The 22,184-nt window shown below is 50.1% G+C and overlaps 1 protein-coding gene and 1 pseudogene across 1 annotated transcript; both read left to right on the top strand.

Moving 5' to 3' along the window:
- The first annotated feature begins 18,548 nt into the window (after window positions 1–18,548).
- LOC149328286 (uncharacterized) lies at window positions 18,549–20,263 on the top strand (annotated as a pseudogene).
- A 759-nt stretch (window positions 20,264–21,022) lies between these two features.
- Window positions 21,023–21,676, top strand: LOC149328285 (uncharacterized). The gene has a single exon (XM_089559711.1). The coding sequence runs from the start codon at window positions 21,023–21,025 to the stop codon at window positions 21,674–21,676; it is 654 nt and encodes a 217-aa protein (XP_089415837.1).
- The last annotated feature ends 508 nt before the right edge of the window (window positions 21,677–22,184 follow it).

The raw sequence follows: 22,184 nt of genomic DNA, 5'->3' as shown, positions 1-22,184 counted from the left end.
CCGCAAGAAGTTGCTAATCCAATTTTAAACCAGCCTAAGGGTAGTGCGAATTATTTACAACTCTTTTAGTGCTTTGCCTAAAAATTGAAAACACCAACAGCAGTGTGTATCCCACAGACATTGCCGATGTTAAGAAATAAATGAACCGGGCAAAAAAATTTGCTTGGGCTTAGCTAAGGTTAAGCCTGGATACCTCGACGCGAAAAGCTGCAGTGATCCGCGATAAACATGCGCTTGCGGCGATCGTCAAATGATGACGCATAGCGCGCGGCAGCGTGCGCCTGTTCTATGGGCAAGCGTGCCTTATATACCCCTCCTTTCAAATGTGCACTGCGCACGGCTGTGGCGAAAGGTCAAACGGTGGCAAGGAAGAGAAGCGGCGGCGCACATGCGCAGTAGCCTGCGCCGTGCGTGACGTCACTCGTGCTCCGACATACGCCGGCTCATGCGAAGCGCGGTGTTGACTAGCGTAGTGAAGCTTTTTGCTTCAAAAGTGGGAGCCCATCACATGGAAAATTTCAAGGAAGGCAGAAGCCACAAAAACCCACTCTTCGCGGCAGACCCGTTCACCGCACTGTGAGGTAAGAGATGACAGTGGAGTGAAAGGAACAAAAAAAGATGATGTGTAGTTGGACAGCTCCGAAAATTTCTCTGTGGTAATCAAAGCTTCTATTACGACTACTACTTTGAGAAAAGGTAGTGGCGCAGGAACTTTCTCACTTCTCGATGGACACCTCAACCACGCCGTGCAGCAAGAGATGAGAGTGGAATGGAGAGCGGGAAAATTTTATGATCGGGTCATCCACACCCGCGTCCAAAATTATATTCAGGACAATGACCTCTTCCCTCTAATATGGCTGTGTTCAGGCTAGGGCTTTCGGCCCAAGACGCTATCGTGCTCCTGCTAGAAGAAGTCCTCATCAACATCCCCAGAGATCAAGAACGCCTGATCTTGGCCTTAGGTGTAAAGGGCCCCTTCGACAACATCTCCCACGAGGCGATCATTCGAGACATAAATCACCTAAACGGCGACGAAACGGTCTTAGCTCACGTGCGAGCGTTCGTCACGGGCCGGACAGCCACCGTAGGTTCAAACCCGTTTCGCGTCAAAGATATGGCACACAAAGGCACACCGCAAGGAGCTATCAGTTCTTCCCTGCTTTTAAACATTGCTATGCTCAGGCTGTCACGTGCACTACAAGCACTTCTAAATGTAGACTTTACCATATACACTGATGGTATAACTACATGGACCACAAAGGGTTCCTTGTGGCAAATGAAACCGCCCTACAATCAGCAGCCCGTAGTGTCTACGACTCCGCCTCTCAAAGCGGCCTGTACAGCGCCCAAAAAAAATCCGAGGTCATACGATTAACAGGCCCGAGATACCTCTCTCCAGACTCCATCAACCTCACGATCGAGGGTCAGGCAATCAGGGAGGTTATTCTGATCCGCATTCTTGGTCTTTGTGGAGTACTGGCTCATTCCATTTGAACGCTTTGTTTAACCAGTGGGACGACGCAGCCAAGCTCCGCAATGTTTATGTCAGCCTCGAGGATGGTGCTCGCACCCAGTTTGAAAACTGAGAAGACGTTTTAACCTCGTGGCGAGAGTTCTGTCGTCGGATGCTGGAGGCCTACACCAGCGTGGATTGTCGCGAACGAGCTGAGCGTGCCCTGAAATGCCGCATCCAGCTGCCGAGCGAAAGCGTTCAGTTGTGCATCGAGGACATTACACGCCTCTTCAGGAGAGCTGTGGCCATGCCCGAACAAAAGAAACTCCGGCATTTGATGCATGGCGTCAAAGAACAGCTGTTCGCCGGCCTCGTGCGCAGTCCACCATCGACCGTCGCTGGATTCCTTGCCGAGGCCACAACGATGGAAAAGGGCCTTCAACAATGTTCTTCGACATACACCTGCCCGTGTATGCGGCTGCAGTCTCCTAGTCCTTTGCCACCACCGGTAGCCACCCTGACGATTTGCGCGAATTGATTCGCACCATCGTACGTGAAGAGGTCCTCAAATTTTGCAGCCCTTCGCAGCTTGTGCTAGGTTCGGTTTCCGCTCTTGTTCGCGAGGAGGTGCAACAGAAGGCTATTACCGCTCCACCTATGCCGAAGTTGCGAGGCACTCGGCTCCCGCTTCGCCACCACCATTTTTAGTCACGCCTCCTGTATCGCTGTCCTCAGTGCCACCAGTGCAATATTTTGACGATCGCCGATCGCCCTTGTGGAAGGCCGATGTCTGGCACACACCTGACAACCGGCGACACTGCTTTCACATCGGAGAACTAGGCCATCTCTACCGCCATTCGTGTGTCTGGTGGTCGGCTGGGGAGGAAACCCTGAATGCCGAGGTGTCGCTTACGTGCCTCCCGAAGTCCTGGGCAAGTTAGAAGAAAGTGGTCTAAAGTTGCGTCTGTACTACTACTGTTATTATCGGCGCTTTATTGCGGACTTTTCCACGATTGCTCAGCTGTTGACGCTCCTCACCAGGAATACTACCTCCTTCAACTGGACCACTGAGCAACAGACCGCTTTCTCTATGCTCCGCCAGTGCCTTCAAACAGCTTCAGTTCTTGCGCACTCGAGGAAGGTGCTGAGACCGAAGTGCACACCGACGCCAGCAACAACGGTCTTAGCGCTGTCCATGTTCAATACCAAGAGAGCCATGAGAGGGTTATCGCCTGTGCTAGCCGCACTCTTGCCCGCGCGGAGAGCAATTACTCTACATCTGAAAAAGAATGCCTAGTGGTCGGGTGGCCACCATGACATTTCTCCCTTATCTATACGGCCGCCCATTTCAAGTAGTAACCGATCACTACTGCCTATGCTGGCTGGCAAATTTGCTAGCCTCATCTGGATGCCTAGCACGCTGGAGCATACGGCTCCAGGGATTTGACACGAGGGTGGCCGCGAACATGAAGACCCCGACACGCTGTATCGTGCACCAGTCGATCATAGCGACGCAGCACCCGATGACGACAGCGGCTTCCTTGTTACCCTCACCGCCTCCGACCTAATGCAGGCAGAGGGCGGACGCAGACCTTCGCCCTCTCATTGAGACCCTTGAAGGTAGCGATACGGCTATACCTCGCCACTTGTCTCTACGTCCTGGCTCCATCTGTTTGCGGCAGGGTCTCTTGTACAAGGAGAACTTGAGAGCAACGATACGCCTTACCTTCGCGTAATCCTAGCCGATCTCTTAGATGACATTCTTTTCGCCTGCCACGATGAGCCCACGTCTGGCCACTTAGACTTTTCACGAACGTTCGCCAGACTAAGGGACATGCACTACTGGCCTGGACTTTCTGCCGCTGTCAAACGCTACGTTAAAGGCTGCCGAACATGCCAACGCTGGAAGACGCCCCACTTCAGCCGGCGCGGTTTCTCAGGCCCGTTACAACCCCTCGTGTTCCGTTCGACCAAATCGGCATGGACCTCCTCGGTCCTTTCCTTTTGTTGCAGGGCGGCAATAAGTGGGTCATAGCTGCTACAGACTATTTGACTCGCTACGCCGAGACCAAGGCGATCCTTCGTGGCACAGCTTCCGACGACGCGAAGTTTTTCTTGCACAATATCGTCTAGCGACATGGCGCCCCTATGCATGTGATTACCGACATAGGGACGGCGTTTACAGCGCAGCTAATCGACCACATTTTTCGGCTGAGCAGCACAAAGCACCGCATGACCACAGCCTACCATCCATAGAGCAATGGCTTGACAGAACGATTGAACAGGACCCTTGCGGACATTTTGTCCATGTACATAGGTGTACAACACAAAACTTGGGATTAGGTCTTGCCGTATGCCACCTTCGCCTACAACACCGCCCTGCAGAAAACTACGCGCTTCATCCCGTTTCCTTTTGTGTGAAAATTCTAAGTGCACAGCATGTTAGATGCCATGCTCCCGTGCCCAGATATTGACCAACTCTCCCCAGATGCCCAATAATTTTCACAACGCGCTGAAGAAGGCCGTTAGCTCGCTCGCGTGCACATCGCGCAACAGCAGAGCACGAATGCGCGCCCTAGTAGGTTGACTACAAACCCGATGACCAAGTCCGGGTGTGGACTCCTGTCTCTCTCCAAGGTTTGTCTGAAAATCTACGTTGCCGTTATTTTGGCCTTTACAAAGTGGCACGGCGTGTGAGTGATGTTAACTATGAAGTTAATGTCTAAGCAACAAATAAAGAAACAAAGTGCTTCCGAGCGCTGCTGCGAAACCACGACGTTGACATCTCAGATCTGACAGTGTGCAGGTTGTGTGCGGCTTGTGCCCAAGTTGTGTGCGGCTTGTGCCCAAGTTGTGAGCGCCCGTCCTGTGTTTCCTGTTTCTTCTTCTTGTCCTCGTTCTGTTGCGCTGTGTTAATCTGTTTTTTAGAAAGTATGAACCATCTAGCCCACACCAGAGTACTCTTAGTGCAGCTTAAGCCGTACTGTACACGGTAGCGGCAAACGTGTTGATGTCGTCGCTCGCTTCAGTTGCGACACTTTTCTCGTTTTTTTTGTTTTTTTTTCTGTTTTACCCTTGCGTCCACAGAGATGTAGTCGGAATCACGGCAACGCTGTTCTTTTTCATAAGGGTCGGGAATAATGCCACCTAGTTTTGCCAGGTGGCGCATAGCTGACGACGACGAAGTAGTGCTCGCGCTGTCTGGGATCGGTCGCCATTGCTGCCTCAGCTTGCGTGGCCTTGTCTGTCTTCTTCCCGGTATTGCAACAGCTACGCCACAGTACAGGGAAACGAAGGTACATTACCATATGCCGGTTGCTGCGCTGCTTGTTTGATCGACAGCTCCAGCGGACGGACTGACTGTGAGGACTCTGTGGGATGATTGCAGGTCTTATTTTCAACAAACACCAAAGTACAAACAATAAACGAGGCAGCTTTTAACGGAAAGGAAACCAATTACAATATGAGCGAGAATAAAGGAAAGGAACAAGAGGACAACGCAACAATACACGGGAAAAACACACGGGGGAACAGAACAAAGTGCTTATGATAAATGCAGGAAAAAGAGTCAAAGAGGAAAGTTCACACTACTTGTCTTATTCGAGCAACGAGCGGGGAGGACTGGCTGGGTGTCGGGCAGTCAAGGAGTCTCTTGGCGTTCCAACGTCGATGAAATGCTACCGCAGCGTCAGCGTTCGTGGGCTCCCGGCACGGTTCCCAGGTCTGGTATCCCGGAAAAAGGTCACGTAGGCGCCAGAGGCGGCCTGTGTGGAGCAGCTGACGGATGGACGGAGAAGAGTGGCGCCTGGGCCTGGTGGTTGAGGCTCTCGACGATGGATGTCCAGGTCTGGTGGCCCGGACGTCTGCGGCTAAGGCCCAAGCCCGGAACTCGGGGAGCCAGCAGAACTCGTCCACGTCCGTCGCCCACCGCGCTCTTCTCTTCTCTGCCACGTAATCCTCTTCGACCTGACCCGCGTTCCCCTCCGCACGCGCTCCTCGTGCTTTGTCTTCTTCTCCTCACGAACGCCGCTGGGTGGCGCTATCTCCTTACAGAAGGCCCCCTCTTCGGAAGTTTTTTCCAAGGGAAAGAACTCAACTTCAGGAGAGCGACACCAGACGCGTTCGACGATCGCAACACAGAACACCGCACCACAGCGCGCACACTACACACCACACACAATACGACGGTCGTCAATGTTCGAAGCGTTCACAGACCTTCGCACACACAGCACAGAGAGCACATGGAAAGTCAACGTAAAGCGTCCATAGAGGGCGAAGAAACACGGAAAACATAAAAAGTAGATAGCCGACACTCACAAACAAACATGAACAAACAAAAACAATTCCAACAATAGATGTGGGCTACATTCTTCCGTATTCCATTGTTCCCATCAAACCACATCACCGTCGCGAGAACTTTTCCGGCTAATACTTCCGTTTTCCTTTGTGAAACCGTTTTCTCCACACCGACCTCAGTTTCCACCATGATTTTACATGTTCCCGTCCTATGATGTTATTCACTCTGTTCTCCCTTGCCTTCGACACAGTCTGCTGACACATGTCACACGATCTGACATAACTCTTAATGTCAGCCTGTACACCGGGCCAGTAAAACTCAGTGAGCACCCTAGCTATTGTTTGCCGTATTCCATGATGGCCGGATAATGCACTCTTATGTGCCAACTTAAGAACTTGCGTGCGTAAGCCCTTCGGTACCACCGCTTGCTCAACGACTTGGCCGGGACACACTTGGTACGACCGGAAAAGAACACCGTCATCTGTATCAAAGGAGTGGGCGGTCTGTCCCTTGCCATGAAATATTTGCCCCAACTTCCTGCGACACACCTCTAAGGTCGGGTCTTCTTCCTGTTTGAGGCGAAACTCCGGCCGTGACAAGTGGAGTGTGTTCAGAGTGGGGCTTTTACTACTCTCTGAAACCTTTGCTGTCACCATAAGGGAAGGAACATCGACCGCACCCGTCATGGCAAGGGAAACTGCCTGATCAGTGAGAACTGGCGGGTCAACCGAGAATGGAGGTTTAGCGCCAGGGACATTGCCTATTATGATGTCGTACAGGGGTGTAGATAAACACCGCGCGATGGCCTTACCCGAAAAGTATGGTGAGGAAATCACCACCTCCGCTTCCGGAACTTCTACACGGGTCCCATTGGCCAAGAATAATGTAGCCTGTTTCCCTGTAAGCGCCGCTGCCGGTACAAGGGACTCACGCACAACAATGCCGGTGCTGCCCGTATCCCGTAATACCGAACTAGACTGGCCGAACACCTCACCGTGCGCCACGGGCATAGCAATTTCCACCGGGTTGGAAGGACAGACCATCTCCCCCAACTGGCCCTCTACGCGCGTTACCACTGCAGTGCTATCGGGATGTGAATATCGAGATGTCATGCAACAGGCGGACTCCTCACGGTCTCCTGGCCTCTTAGCTTTGCATGACTGGGCATCATGTCCTACCTCGCGGCACCAGGTGCAATACGATTGCTTTGGCTTCGTCCGACAATCCGCCGCCTTGTGCCCAGTCTTCTCGCAAAGAAAACACCGCAGGCGAGATTGTGAACCTGAAACCTCGTCCTTGGCTTTATTCATCGTATGCTCCCCCTGTTCTTTGAAGAACAACAAGTTATTTTGCCGCTGTGCTTCGAGAAAATGATCGGCAGCCTCCGCCAGCTTGGAAACTGTCTTGCCCTCCCGCTCACGTAAGAAAAGGGCTAAACGAGAATGACAGTTGTTCAGAAATTGTTCGCTCACGACCATCTCGCGAACCACCTCAAAAGTGCGGCCTTCACCCCGCATCTCGACCCAACGGTCAAAGAAGCTAAACAACCTGGCAGCATATTGCGAGGCCGTTTCTCCATCCTGGGGCTTGCTCTGGCGAAACTTCTCTCGGTAACCTTCCGCGGTGAACCTAAACCTCTGAAGCAAGGCAAGCTTCGCTTTGTCATAATCCACGGAATCCTCAGGCGAGAGCCGACCGAAGACCCTAAGTGCTTCGCCACCAAGGCACAAGCTCAACGCCGTTGCCCACTTTTCTTTTGGCCAACCCTGCCCCGTGGCCACATGCTCAAATCTCTTTAAGTAGGCATCGAGGTCATCCCGCGCTTCATTGAACTGTGGTATGAGGCTGTGCGGGTTAATGGAGCTGGTCGATGAGACGCTACGCTCTCCACGGTCACTCGGAGGATTTGCGCCACCCTCCATGAGCCTTATTTGTAGCTGCAAGTTCCGCGCCTCTAACTCCAAGCGTTCCTTCGCAGCCTCTCGCTCCGCCTCTAAATTCCGTGCCTCTAACTCCAATTTTTGCTTCGCAGCTTCACGCTCAGCCTCTAAATTCCGTGCCTCTAATTCCAATTTCTGCTTCGCAGCTTCACGCTCAGCGGCTCTCTCTTCCCGTGCCTTACGAAGCTCGTCCTCCACCCACGCTCGTAACTCCGCGCCGCACAAGCCCATGCGCTCGCCTAAAGTAACCAAATCTGACGCGCTCATACTGTGCCTAAATTAACACAACAGGCAAAGAAATAATAACCGACCTCGTCCTGTCGTAGTGGACGCCAAATTTGTGAGGACTCTGTGGGATGATTGCAGGTCTTATTTTCAACAAACACCAAAGTACAAACAATAAACGAGGCAGCTTTTAACGGAAAGGAAACCAATTACAATATGAGCGAGAATAAAGGAAAGGAACAAGAGGACAACGCAACAATACACGGGAAAAACACACGGGGGAACAGAACAAAGTGCTTATGATAAATGCAGGAAAAAGAGTCAAAGAGGAAAGTTCACACTACTTGTCTTATTCGAGCAACGAGCGGGGAGGACTGGCTGGGTGTCGGGCAGTCAAGGAGTCTCTTGGCGTTCCAACGTCGATGAAATGCTACCGCAGCGTCAGCGTTCGTGGGCTCCCGGCACGGTTCCCAGGTCTGGTATCCCGGAAAAAGGTCACGTAGGCGCCAGAGGCGGCCTGTGTGGAGCAGCTGACGGATGGACGGAGAAGAGTGGCGCCTGGGCCTGGTGGTTGAGGCTCTCGACGATGGATGTCCAGGTCTGGTGGCCCGGACGTCTGCGGCTAAGGCCCAAGCCCGGAACTCGGGGAGCCAGCAGAACTCGTCCACGTCCGTCGCCCACCGCGCTCTTCTCTTCTCTGCCACGTAATCCTCTTCGACCTGACCCGCGTTCCCCTCCGCACGCGCTCCTCGTGCTTTGTCTTCTTCTCCTCACGAACGCCGCTGGGTGGCGCTATCTCCTTACAGAACACGCTGGCGATTCCCTCCTATTAATCTATCACGTGACCTCGCATGACGTCGACTTCTGACATCACATGTTTGACAAGTTCGCGCGGACGGACACTGGCGAGTCATAAGCATAGGCTATCGCCTTAATAAGCAAGGAAATGCTGGTATATGGCAATGTTAGCGATACTTAGAACAAAAATTGCCGACGATTACGTTCCTTCCTAATACGAAATTTGAGCGCAGCTCACCAGCTGTTCCAGCTTTTCGATAGATTGAGGCAAAGAATTCGAGCAAGATATGTACGTATAATTACAGACAACTTGTTATTTTTCACATATATTCCTTCTTCGCGAAACACTTCACTAACAGTTCTTGATTGTCATGAAGGAAGGTTTCTGGACGGAGAAATAGATGGATATATGCTCGACTTGTTGCACCAATGCCTGGTTCTCAAAGACGAAGTCTGCGCAAGTATTTCGCGAGAGAGAGAGAGAGAAAAACTTTAATTTAACACGAATTCGGGGCACGCCCCAGGGTCCCCGCACGACCCCACTGCACTCAAGTGTTTATGTTCCTAAGGTTCATAACACTGGCAGCACGGCCGGTGGCGATGGTCTGCACGGCCGGGTCCTCCGAGCGCAGCAGGGTCTCCCAGTCCTCCCCAGGTCTTGAGGTTCTCTAGGTCCCGCGGGGGAGGGTCCGCCGGGCAGAGGGAAAGGATGTGGAGGGAAGAAGCGAAGGGTTCTGGGCATAGGGCACATGCGGGAGTGGGGAAGGAGGGATGATAGTGGGTTAAGGTAAGGGGCGAGGGGAGGGTATGTGTTTGTAATCTGCGCCAGAGTGTTGCGTGTCTGTTATCTAGGGAGGGGTGGGGCGGGGGGTAGAGCTGGCGAGAGGCTCTGTATGCCTGGGTCAGCTCATTGAATGAGTGCATGCGATCCTTCGTGAATCCCCGATCCGAGTCCACCTGAGCCCGGTTTAAAGAACCTCGGGCTAAAAGGTTGGCGTCCTCGTTTCCGGGATTCCCGGAGTGCGCAGGCACCCATATCAGCTCCACTTGGCGGGGCGGGGGTGCATCGGGCGAGTCAAGTATGTCAAAAGCAGGAACATGAACTCGGCCTCGAGCAAAATTTAGAATCGCAGTTTTAGAGTCAGTTAAAATATACCGGGCTTCCGTGCGGGTTATAGCAAGTGCAATGGCGGCTTCCTCTGCAGCCTCTGGGGACGTGTCTGGAGGGAGAGGTAGTGTGAGGAGGGTGGATGAAGAGGAGTCCACCGCAGCTGCTGTCGCTTCATCACCCGTGCAGGCAGCGTCCACCCATACGGCGTCCGGATCGGGGCCGTACGCTCGATGGAGTGCCTTCGCACGGGCTCTGCGGCGCTGCTCATGGTGGGACGGGTGCATATTCCTCGGGAGCGGCCTGATGAGAAGCTCTCGGTCAAGGGATCGTGGGATGGCGAGGAGGGTTGAGTCGTTGGCCGGTATTTTGATTCCCAGGGAGTCCAGGATATACCGACCTGTGGAAGTTTCTGTGAGCCTGATGTATTGGGCCTGTCGGTGGGCCTCCACCAGTTCCCCGATCGTGTTGTGGACGCCCAGGCCTAGTAATCTGTCTGTGGGTGTGTTGAGGAGAAGATGAAGTGCTACCTTGAATGCCTTGCGAATCAAAGCATCGAAAGCGTTTATGTCATGTTTGGATAGTTGTAAGTATGGGGTAGTGTACAGTACACGGCTGAGGACAAAGGCATGAATGAGGCGACATAGGTCGCGCTCCTTCCTGCCTCTATGATGTCCCGAAACCGTGCGGATGAGGTGCGATATCGCGCCTGCAACCTGCTTGAGTTTCTTGAGGGTAGTGGTGTTTTTGCCATCGTTCTCGATGTGCAGGCCCAATACACGGAGGGTGCCAACCTCATGTACCGGGTAACCATTCAATTCAATGGCAATGGGGGAGCGGGGACAGCGGCGGTTCTTAGGCCGGATGAGGAGCAGTTCGGACTTCTCTGGGGAGCAAGACAGTCCGATGGTCCGTGCGTAATTTTGGGTGAGGGTGGCTGCGGCCTGTAAGGTGTTCTCTATGTCGCCGTCACTGCCGTGGGTGGTCCACAGGGTGACATCGTCGGCGTAAAGAGTGTGCTTGAGGTGGGGAATAGTTGCCAATTTCCGGGCGAGGGGTATGAGGGTAATGTTAAAGAGAAAGGGGGAAAGGACGGACCCTTGAGGGGTGCCGATACTCTGAAGAGTGTAGGAGGGGGAAGACAGAGAGCCGAAGTGTATCTCAGCCGTGCGGTCAGTCAGGAATGCTTGAATATAGGCGTACGTGCGCGCACCCACATTCAATGGGGATAGAGCAGTCATGATCGCCTGATGTTCAATGCGATCAAAAGCTTTGAAGAGATCCAAAGCTAAGACTGCCTTGGTGTGACCTGGAAGAAGCGGGTCAAAAAGGTCGTGTGTGAGTTGCAGCATGGCATCCTGTGCGGATAGATGAGGGCGGAATCCCACCATGCTATGCGGGTAGAGATTGTTGTCCGCGATGTGACTTGTGAGTCTCGCTAACACAACATGCTCGAGGAGCTTCCCGAGGCATGAGGTTAGCGAAATCGGGCGAAGGTTTTGAATGGTGAGTGGTTTGTTGGGTTTTGGTATAAATATTACCTTCGCGTGGCGCCAGGACTGCGGGAGGTTACCCTCCCTCCAGCACTGGTTGAAGTATTTCGTAATGTGGGTGATCGATCGGTCATCCAGATTACGGAGCATGGAGTTTGTGATTTGGTGTGCACCAGGTGCGGAGTTGGCGCGGAGAATCAGGAGGGCCGCTCTGACTTCCGTCTCCGTGATGTCGGTGTCGAGTGTGGGATTTGGTCGTCCTGTGTAGTGGGGTAGAGGTGTGGAGCCGCCTGGAGATGTGTACATGGTTTGAAGTGTGTCTAAAAGGGTGTCGGGATCGTCAATGTGTTCATGTGTGAGGCGTGTCACGTGGTGCTGTGCTGCTGATTTGGTGCATGTGGGGTCAATGAGGTGTCGGAGGAGTTTTGTCACAGCTGTGGGAGCCGTTACAAGCGAGAGGAACGGGATGTTCTCCCGCATAAGTGGTACGAAATTCCCGCTTGTCTTTATATCTACATTAAAGTCTCCATCCACCCTGACACCCTGGCAGATGGCAGCGTTTCTGGAACAACGTTATCAATGCCAAAGAATGCAGCGCACATCTGTGACTATCGCCACGTAGCTTGAAGCACGATTGAGGTGTCCACTGTTCCAAAAGGGCAGTTATGCGCCTTTCCTCTGGTTCAGGTGTCCATCAAGCTGTGTGAGACAGATACTGTGCATTTCATTTCCTCAAAAACCAATTTACAAATTTTACCCTATGCTTTTCAAGCCCCTGCTCTATTAGTTTCGCAGCTGTGGGAGGCGGATACTGCGCATTTCCTTCCCTCAAAAAAATACCGAAGACACTTTAGAAATTGTAATATATGCTTGGCGAAAGCCTTGTGGTCAACCCTCTGCCGCTTCCTCGAACCGCTTGGCGCGAAATCACTGGGCCGCATCGGAGCCATGCGTCTAATTCGACTGCAACGAGACGTCTGGCGTAGGAGCGGCGGTGTAGCAGCCACCGCCGACGCGCGCGCGCTCGTTCTACCGCTGCAGTGTTACGTCACGATTGCTATGCACAGCTGCGCCCCCCAATGGTGCGCCGGTTGCTAAGGAGGGGTTGAGTTTGTGCAATTACTTTCTCCTTTCAATCTCCCGCTCCATTGCTTTCGCAGCTTAAATGGTGTCCACTGCTGGTTACAACGGACAAAGGCGACGGCGACGCCGCGACGCGCAGAAACGGGCGCCTAAGAGCGGCGCTCTAAAACAGGAGAGCCGTGGAATCAGCGTTGTTTTTTCTGGCTGTCATGTTCACGATAGATGGATATGTGGGTGGATGAAAAAGGCTGAATCCTTTGAATTGGGCAGCAGCTCGCGCCGCCTAGCCGACGGTTTTCCGCCACCAGCGTGCCCTCGCGGCATCGCAGTGACTGAAGAACGAACTTTATTGCAAAACTGAGGACGCTAATTGTTTTGCTTCATGCTGTTTATTTGAAACATAGTTTGTTAGCAAAATAAAATATTGTTCATCTTATTCACGGCGTGTTTACAGCAAAACGTTAGCCTGCGGTCCCTTATCGTGCAAATAAGTGCTTCTGGGCCGGAGCCCTGCTACTAGCCACCGCAACTTTGCTGCTAATTGGTTGATTCTGCGATCGCCGCTTTGTGGTGTCGTCATTTTGACGTCACGCTCTCAAAAGCTCTCAAAACTGAGAGCGATATTGAGTGATACCTGTAATTATACTAACACTGGCATGCGTTCTTAGCAGAGTCATCTACTCTGCACGTTACGTCACCTATAGTCAGAGAAAGAGACGAACTGGATTCTCTAATTAGACAGCACCGAAAAATTGTACTCAACCTCCCCAAAATTCATAACATCTTTGCCAAAATGATGGTAGCACACCTCACCGCACTGTACGAAAGGCTATCAGGCCTGGGACTTTTAATCCGAAAGACTCCAGGAAAACAATACGAAGGAATCCGTACACACACCTTGCCAACTCCAAGACGCGCGCACGAACACATAATAGTCCGTCCTCTGCCCAAAAGCATGCATCCAGACTAAGATAAGGACTGAAGAAAGGCTAGGGCACAAAAACTTCACGAAAGATTTTCAGTTCAGAAAGATGCGGCGCACAGGGGCGTGGCAGAACATGCGGGAGAGACGCCTTTTCCCTGGTGGTGGTGGTGAAAACTTTTATTTATTTGACGGCCTAAAGAGAAACTAAAATTATGCAGCAGCATTGGCGGCCGGTTGTGGCATCCAGGCCGTGCCTAGTCGCGACGTCCTCGGCCCAGGTTACCAGCCGAAGTTGGAGATTCAGCTCGGTGCTGGACAAAGCAAATGTCGTCGATCACCGAAGTTTTCCTCTTGAATCGGCGACGATCTGTAAAACATGATTCCCTGAGGACGCCGAAGAAGGTGACATTGCTTTAGCCATTACTTTCACCATTGCCTTGCACATCCTCAGCGACTCTAAAACCACAATTCGAATTTTTTTCGAAAGAATAGCTTACTCCGCAGTCCTAAAATTCTACAAAAAAAATCTCCAGTACCGGCCAGATCACATTTATCTTGCTCCCCGCCAATTTGGACAATCCTGGAAATGAGGCGGTGCACCAATTTGCCCGACGATTTGTAGTTAACCGGGAAGTGCGCTACCCCGAGCTCAGGTCGTCCAAGGAGCGATTAACAACCTACAAAAAAACTACAACCCAATTCAATAAATACTAATGCTCTCAGAACCCAGCAGACTTCCAAGTAAAACGGAACAAGTCCGTTGGCGTCAGCTCCAAACAGATACTTTCTTAATTCCCTACATGTATGCCATATGCTTCTCAGAGCAGTTCACCGCCGTCTGTTCTCTCTACGGGCACCAAAAGGCAGACATGCTACGCATTCTATACTCACGTCAAAGTCAAAGTGTTTATTCAGACAACTCAATGGTACAGTTGCCTAGGGCGCAGACAAAAAGGCAAATGGATGCCTGACAGAAAGTCTCCGCCCTTCTTGCTCCCATTCCAGAGCACAAGGCATTCAGGGCATAAAATAAACACAAAACGAGATGAAAATACATAAAGGATTGGTTAACATTGACATGCAGTAATTTCATATTGATTGTTTATGTACAATGGGACAAACACTATGAGAAACAACAGAATAAAAATGAAAAAAAAAACGAAAAGACTGGTTATGCCCGGAGTGACGACAGGTATATGGTGATGCGATTTTTGAAAGCTCTCAATGACTAGCTTTCTTGAATAATGCCTACTGCAGAATGATTACCGTTTAAAAAACTGGAGATTTTGTAGCTAAGTTTCTAATCAGGTTTCTAATGTAATCAAGACAAGCCCTCGAAGAGTCTGCAGCTCTCTACCCAATCGCACTGGGGGCCGCGCTGCTGAGCTCGGACCAGGAGGTTGAACTCCGAGTCACGGATCGGGCCGAAGAGGTCGTCGATCGGCCACCTGGCGTCAGGTCAAGAAGAGGAGACCGCCACGGCGAGGGGAACACCACACCAACCCGCGCATAAGACTTGTTCAGTAAAGGAGGATGAAAAATGTAGAGGAGAGGCCGTCATGTAACATTTTTTGAAGCCGGAAACGAGCTCGGCGCTATGTTGTCCGTGCGCGCTGTTGTTTACTTTTCACCGCGCGCGCGTTTGAAACCCAGCGAAGGAGCTGGCCTGAGACACTCCAGTTCGAGTAGCGCTTGGTTTCTGGACGTCGTTCATGTACGGGAGACATCGTAAATATTGGTGCGAGACATTCGGCTACCTCCAGTTATTGCTCTTTGCCGCGTCGTGTCCGCGTCATCCCCGCTCTCTTGTTCAAACGAAACAGTCAGGCCTTGCGTGGTCATAATCGAGTAGCATTCAACGAACGCGCGTATCGCAACTGCGGTAAGCCCGGGAAGGAACTTTGGCTTTCACTTATTGCAGTGGGGGCCCACCTTGGTACGCAGTGTCTCGCCGCTTCTGTCTGCGTCGTTTTGCTAGGGCGGTGATATGTGCCCCTAAGTTCCTTGCTGGCTGCACTTGGCAAATATACCGGTATACTTACATCTGGTTCATCTTTATCTCGTGTCGATCGCAGGGCTAGAACATCAATTTCACCAGATGAGGTTAAGAGCGCAAAATTTTAGTTCAGTGAAATCGCGTATAAATACACAGCTACTGCCAAATTATAGCAGAAGAGAAAACCAAATCTACCATACAGTTTGAAGAGCAAGCTTGTTTTTGTTCTGTCTTTACTAGGTTATATGAACTGTTACACATGGTGCCACTGAAATAGAACTTGTTACCATGTGCCCTGTATCATCTTTCATTCCGTTTTTATGCTGTGTGAATTGGATCGCGCTGTGTATATCATGATGCTTCTGAACAAACTATCCGATGTTAGTTCAGTGTAAAGTACCGCATTTAAGCTTATTCTTCCTGAATGTTTTATTGTATGGCTACCCTGGAAGCCTTACATGTCCAGCTTGCTGCCACGAGGCTTATATTTTAATTGTACTCTGCAACACTTTCTATTTGAGAGCACAATGGTTTTTGAGTGGACAGCTGTCAAAAGCGCTCATCAGGTTGTAAAAAAACTCCTTCTTTTGCTAGAATGAGTTTAGACGTTCATGCATGAGATGCCTGTGCAAGGATATTGATATTGGATTTTTTGCATGCTATGCTTGAATAAAAGTGCCCCACATACTGGCCACACTTTAATCGGGCTCTCTGGTGGATAGCACAAACCTCTCAGTTTTATGCTGAATGAGTGTGCACGTGTCTGCTTTCGGCTGAGTCGTGAAAAATGCTGTCATGCAAAGTCACACCCCACCTTAGTGTTCAACCTGCCTTTTAATGCAGCTCTTGTTGCTGAATGTTGCAATTTGCTTCGATTGCGTATGTTTGGGAAGCTAGCTGGGTTAGCAGTGCCTTCTGCTGCAGCGGTGAGAAAAAGAAAATTCGTGCAGTATTTTGTTTTTGGTCGTGAATGCTATATTTAATTTCATAGCCTTTTTTCGTGTGCCTGGCCATGCCAGGAGTGCTTTTTCATGCAGCAGTGACGCTGTGCAAATATACTCAAATATTAAAAGTTTGAGTTCTTGACTTTGAATCATGTAGCATGATTTGTAGCATCATAACATGTTCATAATGATGGCCGTGCCACCAATGACTTTTGATTCACAACTCCCAGAGCTAATCGCAGAGGTGAAAGAAACAAAGAGTGGCAAAGTGCTTATAGTAGCACGGCAGGGGATGATTTATGGGGGTGAGGGTGTCGCTACCTTCCTAAAGACTGAAATTTTACTTAGGATAACCATTCTGGAAGCCTTTTTCTCCACGAAAAAAATCCAATGAACATCTTTAAGATGTGACTGCCCCCTTTAAGAATTATCCATAAATCCAAGCTTTGTAGCGTTGCAACATAGCATGTTTCACTTCCACAGATCGACTTCGGTGCATTACGCTGCTAGAAGTTTAGGTTTACCCAGTGGCTGCAGTATATGTTCCACAGCATTGTGTATTATTTCAGTGCTACGTATCATGTTTAATGTGCAGAGCTGCCGCTGTACGCACCAATTTTCTCTACTTGATGAAATACTAGCTTGTAACGTCACTGTATAGTAGCACACATAATTCTCGATCGAGAATACAACAATGAAAGTCAATATACTGTAAGTAATGAACGCATCAAATTATTCTTCTTCAGCATAACCACAGGCATTATTGAAATTCAGTGCAAATGTGGATCCTCGTTTCTCTAAGTACTTTGTAACGCAAATACCCCTATCGCAGGACATGGGCAATATAAACATGCGTGAGAAAAGGCCTTCATATTCAGTTAGAGCTTCGGCTTTTCCGCACTTCTTGACCATGGCATCAGCCACGAAAGGAATTGCAAAACCAGCTACAGGAAACGGGTCTAAACATAGCGCGCGGCCAAATATACAGATTTGACCTTGATATGAACGAATACATTTGAGCCCGGCATGCCCAAGAGGCAAATAGCTCCCTGGACCCTTCAAACGTTACACGCTTCAAAACGGGCATGTAACAAAGTGTATGTATACTATGAACAAAGTGAGCGCAGCTGCTTCTTTACAATATGCCTCTCCACCCATGTCATGACTGCGGCCGCTCACACAAGCGCAATCGTTTCAAAATAAAAATGGCAGTTATATTATAATCAACACCAGTGACAATCGCTGGATAGCTGCAAGAACTCGCATAAGTAGCAACGAGGTTTCACTGCCGATGGAGACGGGAGTGCGAATGGTACTCGAACACTGCACGCACAAGAAACCTCCGTTCAGTACGCAGACGACCGCTCTGTAGCGCGCGCCGTATTGAACCACTGGTGAACGAACAGCGTGAATGCCGTTCAGTGAGCAGCGGCGGTCTCCCGTTGGCTCCGAGCAGGGCCGCAGTAGACGAAATGCCCGTGCTATCGTGGTCACCGAGCAGGTTGAAATCAATGCACGCAACAACGATAGTTTTGAAGCGAATTCCACTTTGAGAAATGAGTGAACGGCGCTAACGTCAGCCTGTCAGCACGACCATAAACAAACTTGAGCGGTTGAGGAAAGTACGCCTACGCCGCAACGAAAGTGCTGCGCCGCGGCCCTCTGCTACCGACCGGTTCGTAAACAGCAATTACGACGCCATTGCTTAAGGCGGATGCACACGACGGTCCGTCCGCCCACGGCCAGCGCATAACGTGTTCATCCGTCAGCACATTGAGAGGCTCAATGTGCTGACGCATGAACACGTAGTGCGCGGGCCGCGGGCGCACGGACCCTCGTGTGAACCGGCCTTAAGGGAACAGGGTAGGCAAAATTTCCGAAAAATTCGATTTTTTGTTTTTGTGTAATTTAAAATCTCTATTCTTTCCTTAACATAGCCCAGCCTTTCATTTGCGCGCACGCGAAATATTTACCTCAAAATCAACATTTTTGGAAACCTAGGCAGCATCCCGCCACGCCCCCTTTGACACATGCTCGGGATCTGTGCCTTTCCTAAGCTAAAAAAAAAATTCAGCGCCTCTTTTTTGACACGTTTAGCGGAATGGCAGTCACTCATCTGGCAACAGTGAAAACCTAGCTAGCATACTTCACTTAGCCAAACGAATCCTAAGACGCAGCTGGATTACTCGCAACGCGCGGCATTTTGCTCGTGTTTCGGCGTGTTTTCGCGGACATACGAGTACGAGTTTGTTTATACCTTTGTGCTGGTTATGTAGCGGTAATGCAATGACAAAGCCAAAGAAGTGCTTTGAAAAACGTCTCTTCTACGGAAACTGGCATAAGTCGGTCTCCAATGACGCCAATTCTGCGCAACACAACCCAGGAGTGGGCGCCGCGGCCACCACGTGCGCGTCTTCATCGAAGCTTTCACACTCGGCGGAACGCTTGAAGAACATAAAGGCAAGTGACAGTGACCGCGGTTATGGCCTGATTGACATTGACCTTATCTCGTGTGCCGTTGCCGAAAGCTGCGCGTGTAAAGCGTGCGGTGGCGGCATTCAGCTTGTTGAAGACGCTGCACGAAAAGGAGTTGCTTGCACGTTTTGCCTGCAGTGTGTAAAGTGCTCCTCAGCGCACCGGTTCGAGACATCGAGACGGACAACATCGGGCCTTTACGAAGTCATTGTGAGGATTGTTTATTCATTGCGATGCATAGGAAAAGGAGCAACTGCCGGGACTACGTTGTGTGCGATGCTCAGCTTGCCAAAACCACCCACAAAATTTTCGCGGTACAATGATGAACTATTGAATCATGTTACTGCCGCCGCGGAAAGATCAATGGAATGCGCAGCTAAAGAACCAACGGACCTCAATGATGGAGATACTGATATCGCTGTTGCTCTTGACGGAAGCTGGCAGAAGCGAGGGCACACCTCAAATAATGGCATAGTGTCCGCAACCAGTGTTGACTCTAGCAAGGTCATTGATGTGGAAGTAATGACGAAACACTGCGCAATGTGCATATCGAAGGCCACCTCTCGTGCCGACCTAGACAAGCATCATTGCCAACGGAACTATGAAGGTTCAAGGGGAGGGATGGAGACCGAAGGAGCTTTGCGTATATTTCAAAGGAGCAAGCAACTGCACGGTGTTCGGTACGCTAAGTATTTAGGAGACGGGGACAGCAAAGGCTTCCTTGCTGTGCAAGCAGCAAAGCCATATGGAGACCATGTTGAAGTTTCAATCCTAGAGTGCATTGGCCAAGTTCAAAAAAGGATGGGGACCCGGTTGCGAAGACTCAAAAAAGAAAACAAGGGAAACAAGCTGCCCGACGGAAAAGTTATCTCTGGCCGAGGACGCTTGACTGATACAGTGATCAACAAACTTCAGACATATTATGGCTTGGCCATTAGGAGACATGTTGGGAGCTTGGACGACATGCGGAAGGCCGTATGGGCCACCTATTTTTATATGGCCTCCACTGATGCTCATCCTTCCCATGGCCTGTGTCCAAAGGGTCCTGACACGTGGTGCCGATTCAACAAGAGCGAAATGAATGGAGAACCTTACATCCACAAGGATTCCCTCCCGGAAGCGGTCCTTGAAGCAGTGAAGACGGTGTTTCAGCAGCTCTCAAAGCCTGAGCTTCTCCGGAAATGTCTCCATGGAAAAACACAGAACGCGAATGAGGCGGTCAACAACGTTGTATGGGAGCGTGCTCCGAAAAATGTCTTTCTTGGTCTCAAGACGCTGAAAATAGCGACAATGGATGCTGTGCTAACTTTCAATGATGGCAGCATTGCTCGAGCCGAGATTCTGAGGTCATTCGGAGTTTCTCCAGGACGGTTTACAGTCCAATGGTTGCGCGAAGCTGACCGGCGGCGACTGTACTTTGCAGAGAGGGCTACACGACTGGTCACTAAGGAGGCACGGAAAACAAGGCAGCTAGCGCAGAAAAGAAGTGTTGATGATGGAGGGACTACCAGGCTGGTGGCTATTGAAAAAATGTGTGAGAATTTGTTTCTATAGTCCTATATTGCAATAAAGCTCTTTCTTCCACTTCAAAGCCAATTATCTCAAAACACCAAATTTTGCTGCATTTGACCCTTTTTTTAAGAAACTACACCCGCAAGGGAGATACAATTTTCCAGACATTGAGCAATCATTACAGATAGTCTACTGAACTAGGATTATAAATATTATTGCAGACGATTTTTATTTACAGGCTATTTACTGCAGATTATGGCTCTAAAATTTGGTGGGTCCAGTAAAAAAAAAGATAAAAGAACTAACCTTTAAAAAGAAATTATCCTAGTTCAGTAACACTAAGTAACATTGCTGATTACAATGCCACCAATGTTAATGTTCTAACCCCAGCAGATCATGAGAAAAGAAGCAACCAGCGCACACGTCTCCTGAATTACTGCTCCACGTATTTGCAGGTTGGTCGTTTTTTCGATAGTTCTTCTTGTTCCTGCCGCTGCTTCCAAGGCTACCGTTGAGTGTCACGCAATTATCATGTTACGCTGTTGCGTATGTCGACAACCTGTTGATGGCAGCTGTCAATCACTATGCTGCTCAGAATGTGAATTTACGTACCATGTCGGATCTTGTTAAGGCGTTTCGGAAGAAACGTTCACTTCGAAACGAGCAAAGGCTTGGAAGGCCCGGAGGTGCGAAACATGTAAGGCAGCCGTAAAGCTGAGAATACACTGCACGGGCAGCAGTCCGATAGAGAACTAATCACTAGGCTGTTTTCAATGGAAAGTAAAATTGACTCCCTTCTGGCCATGTCCAGCAGGCTTGAGTCGCTTGAGTCATCCGTTAGCCTGCTCTCAGATAAATTTGATGAGTTTCAAACACGTCTTCTAGCACAAGAAAAGTCGACAAAGGATGTCACAAAGCGTGTAGAGCGGCTTGAGAAAGCTGAATGGGCCTGTGAAATTGCACAGCTCAATAAGGACGTTGACAGTCTAGAATGGCGCAGTCGTCGACTGAACATCGAAATCCATGGTCTACCAGAGACGGAAAACGAGGACTTACTAAAGAAAGTGAATGAAATAGGCACAAAATTGGAACTTGATGAGGTGTGCTCGAGTGACATAACAGCCCTACACAGGCTTCCTGCGAAGCCGGGCAAAACACGGGGCGTAATTGTTCGCTTTGCAAAGCAGGAGGTTCGTGATGCCTGGCTAGCAAAAAGGCAGGCGCTACGAGATGACAACACCGGAAAGTACATCTGTGAAAATATGACTCGGTACACTCGCACTCTTCTGACAGTGGCCAAAGAATGGGCTAAGGAATCCGGCTACGCGTTTGTTTGGCACGTGAATGGAAAGGTGCTTGCACGGAAACAAGCCGGTGCACGAGCAGTTGTCATCCGCGATAAGGATGACCTCGCTAATCTGAGGTGATAGCGCAGGTAATTGTATTTTCAAGCAAACGCGATGCCGTTCATGTCCAATTTTGCTCACCATAGTGAGCAAGTCAAGGATAAGCAGAAGTTTTCTTTATTTCATTTAAACGCCCAAAGTTTGCGAAATAAATTTGATGAGGTTGCTTTGTTTTTATCAGATTTAAACCACGAGTTTGACTTTATTTGATTTAGTGAGACGTGGTTCACATCTGACGACTGTTTTCTTTTGCCGGGATTTGATTGTGTGTCAGCCTGCCGTTCATCAAAGCGCGGAGGAGGTGTTGCTCTGTATGTGCGTTGCCAACTACCGTATCAAATTCAAACAAACTATAACATTGTGAATGAAAATTTTAAGTGCCTCATTATTCACTGTTATAACATACTACTTGCTCTTGTGTACCGACCGCCATCTGGGTGTTTAAAGCATTTCATGCAGTTTGCAGAAGAAATATTTGAACGCAGCCTCGAGCTCAACCTCGAATGTGTCTTTGTTGGGGATTTCAATA

This window comes from Amblyomma mixtum, chromosome 9 (assembly GCF_055824585.1).
Source record: "Amblyomma mixtum isolate Tamu chromosome 9, ASM5582458v1, whole genome shotgun sequence".
NCBI lineage: Eukaryota > Metazoa > Arthropoda > Arachnida > Ixodida > Ixodidae > Amblyomma > Amblyomma mixtum.
This window is presented reverse-complemented; position numbering and strand designations above follow the sequence as displayed.

Excerpts from the sequence above, each read along its gene's own strand:
- LOC149328285 (XM_089559711.1), top strand. The coding sequence starts at position 21,023 with ATGGAAAGTAAAATTGACTCCCTTCTGGCCATGTCCAGCAGGCTTGAG.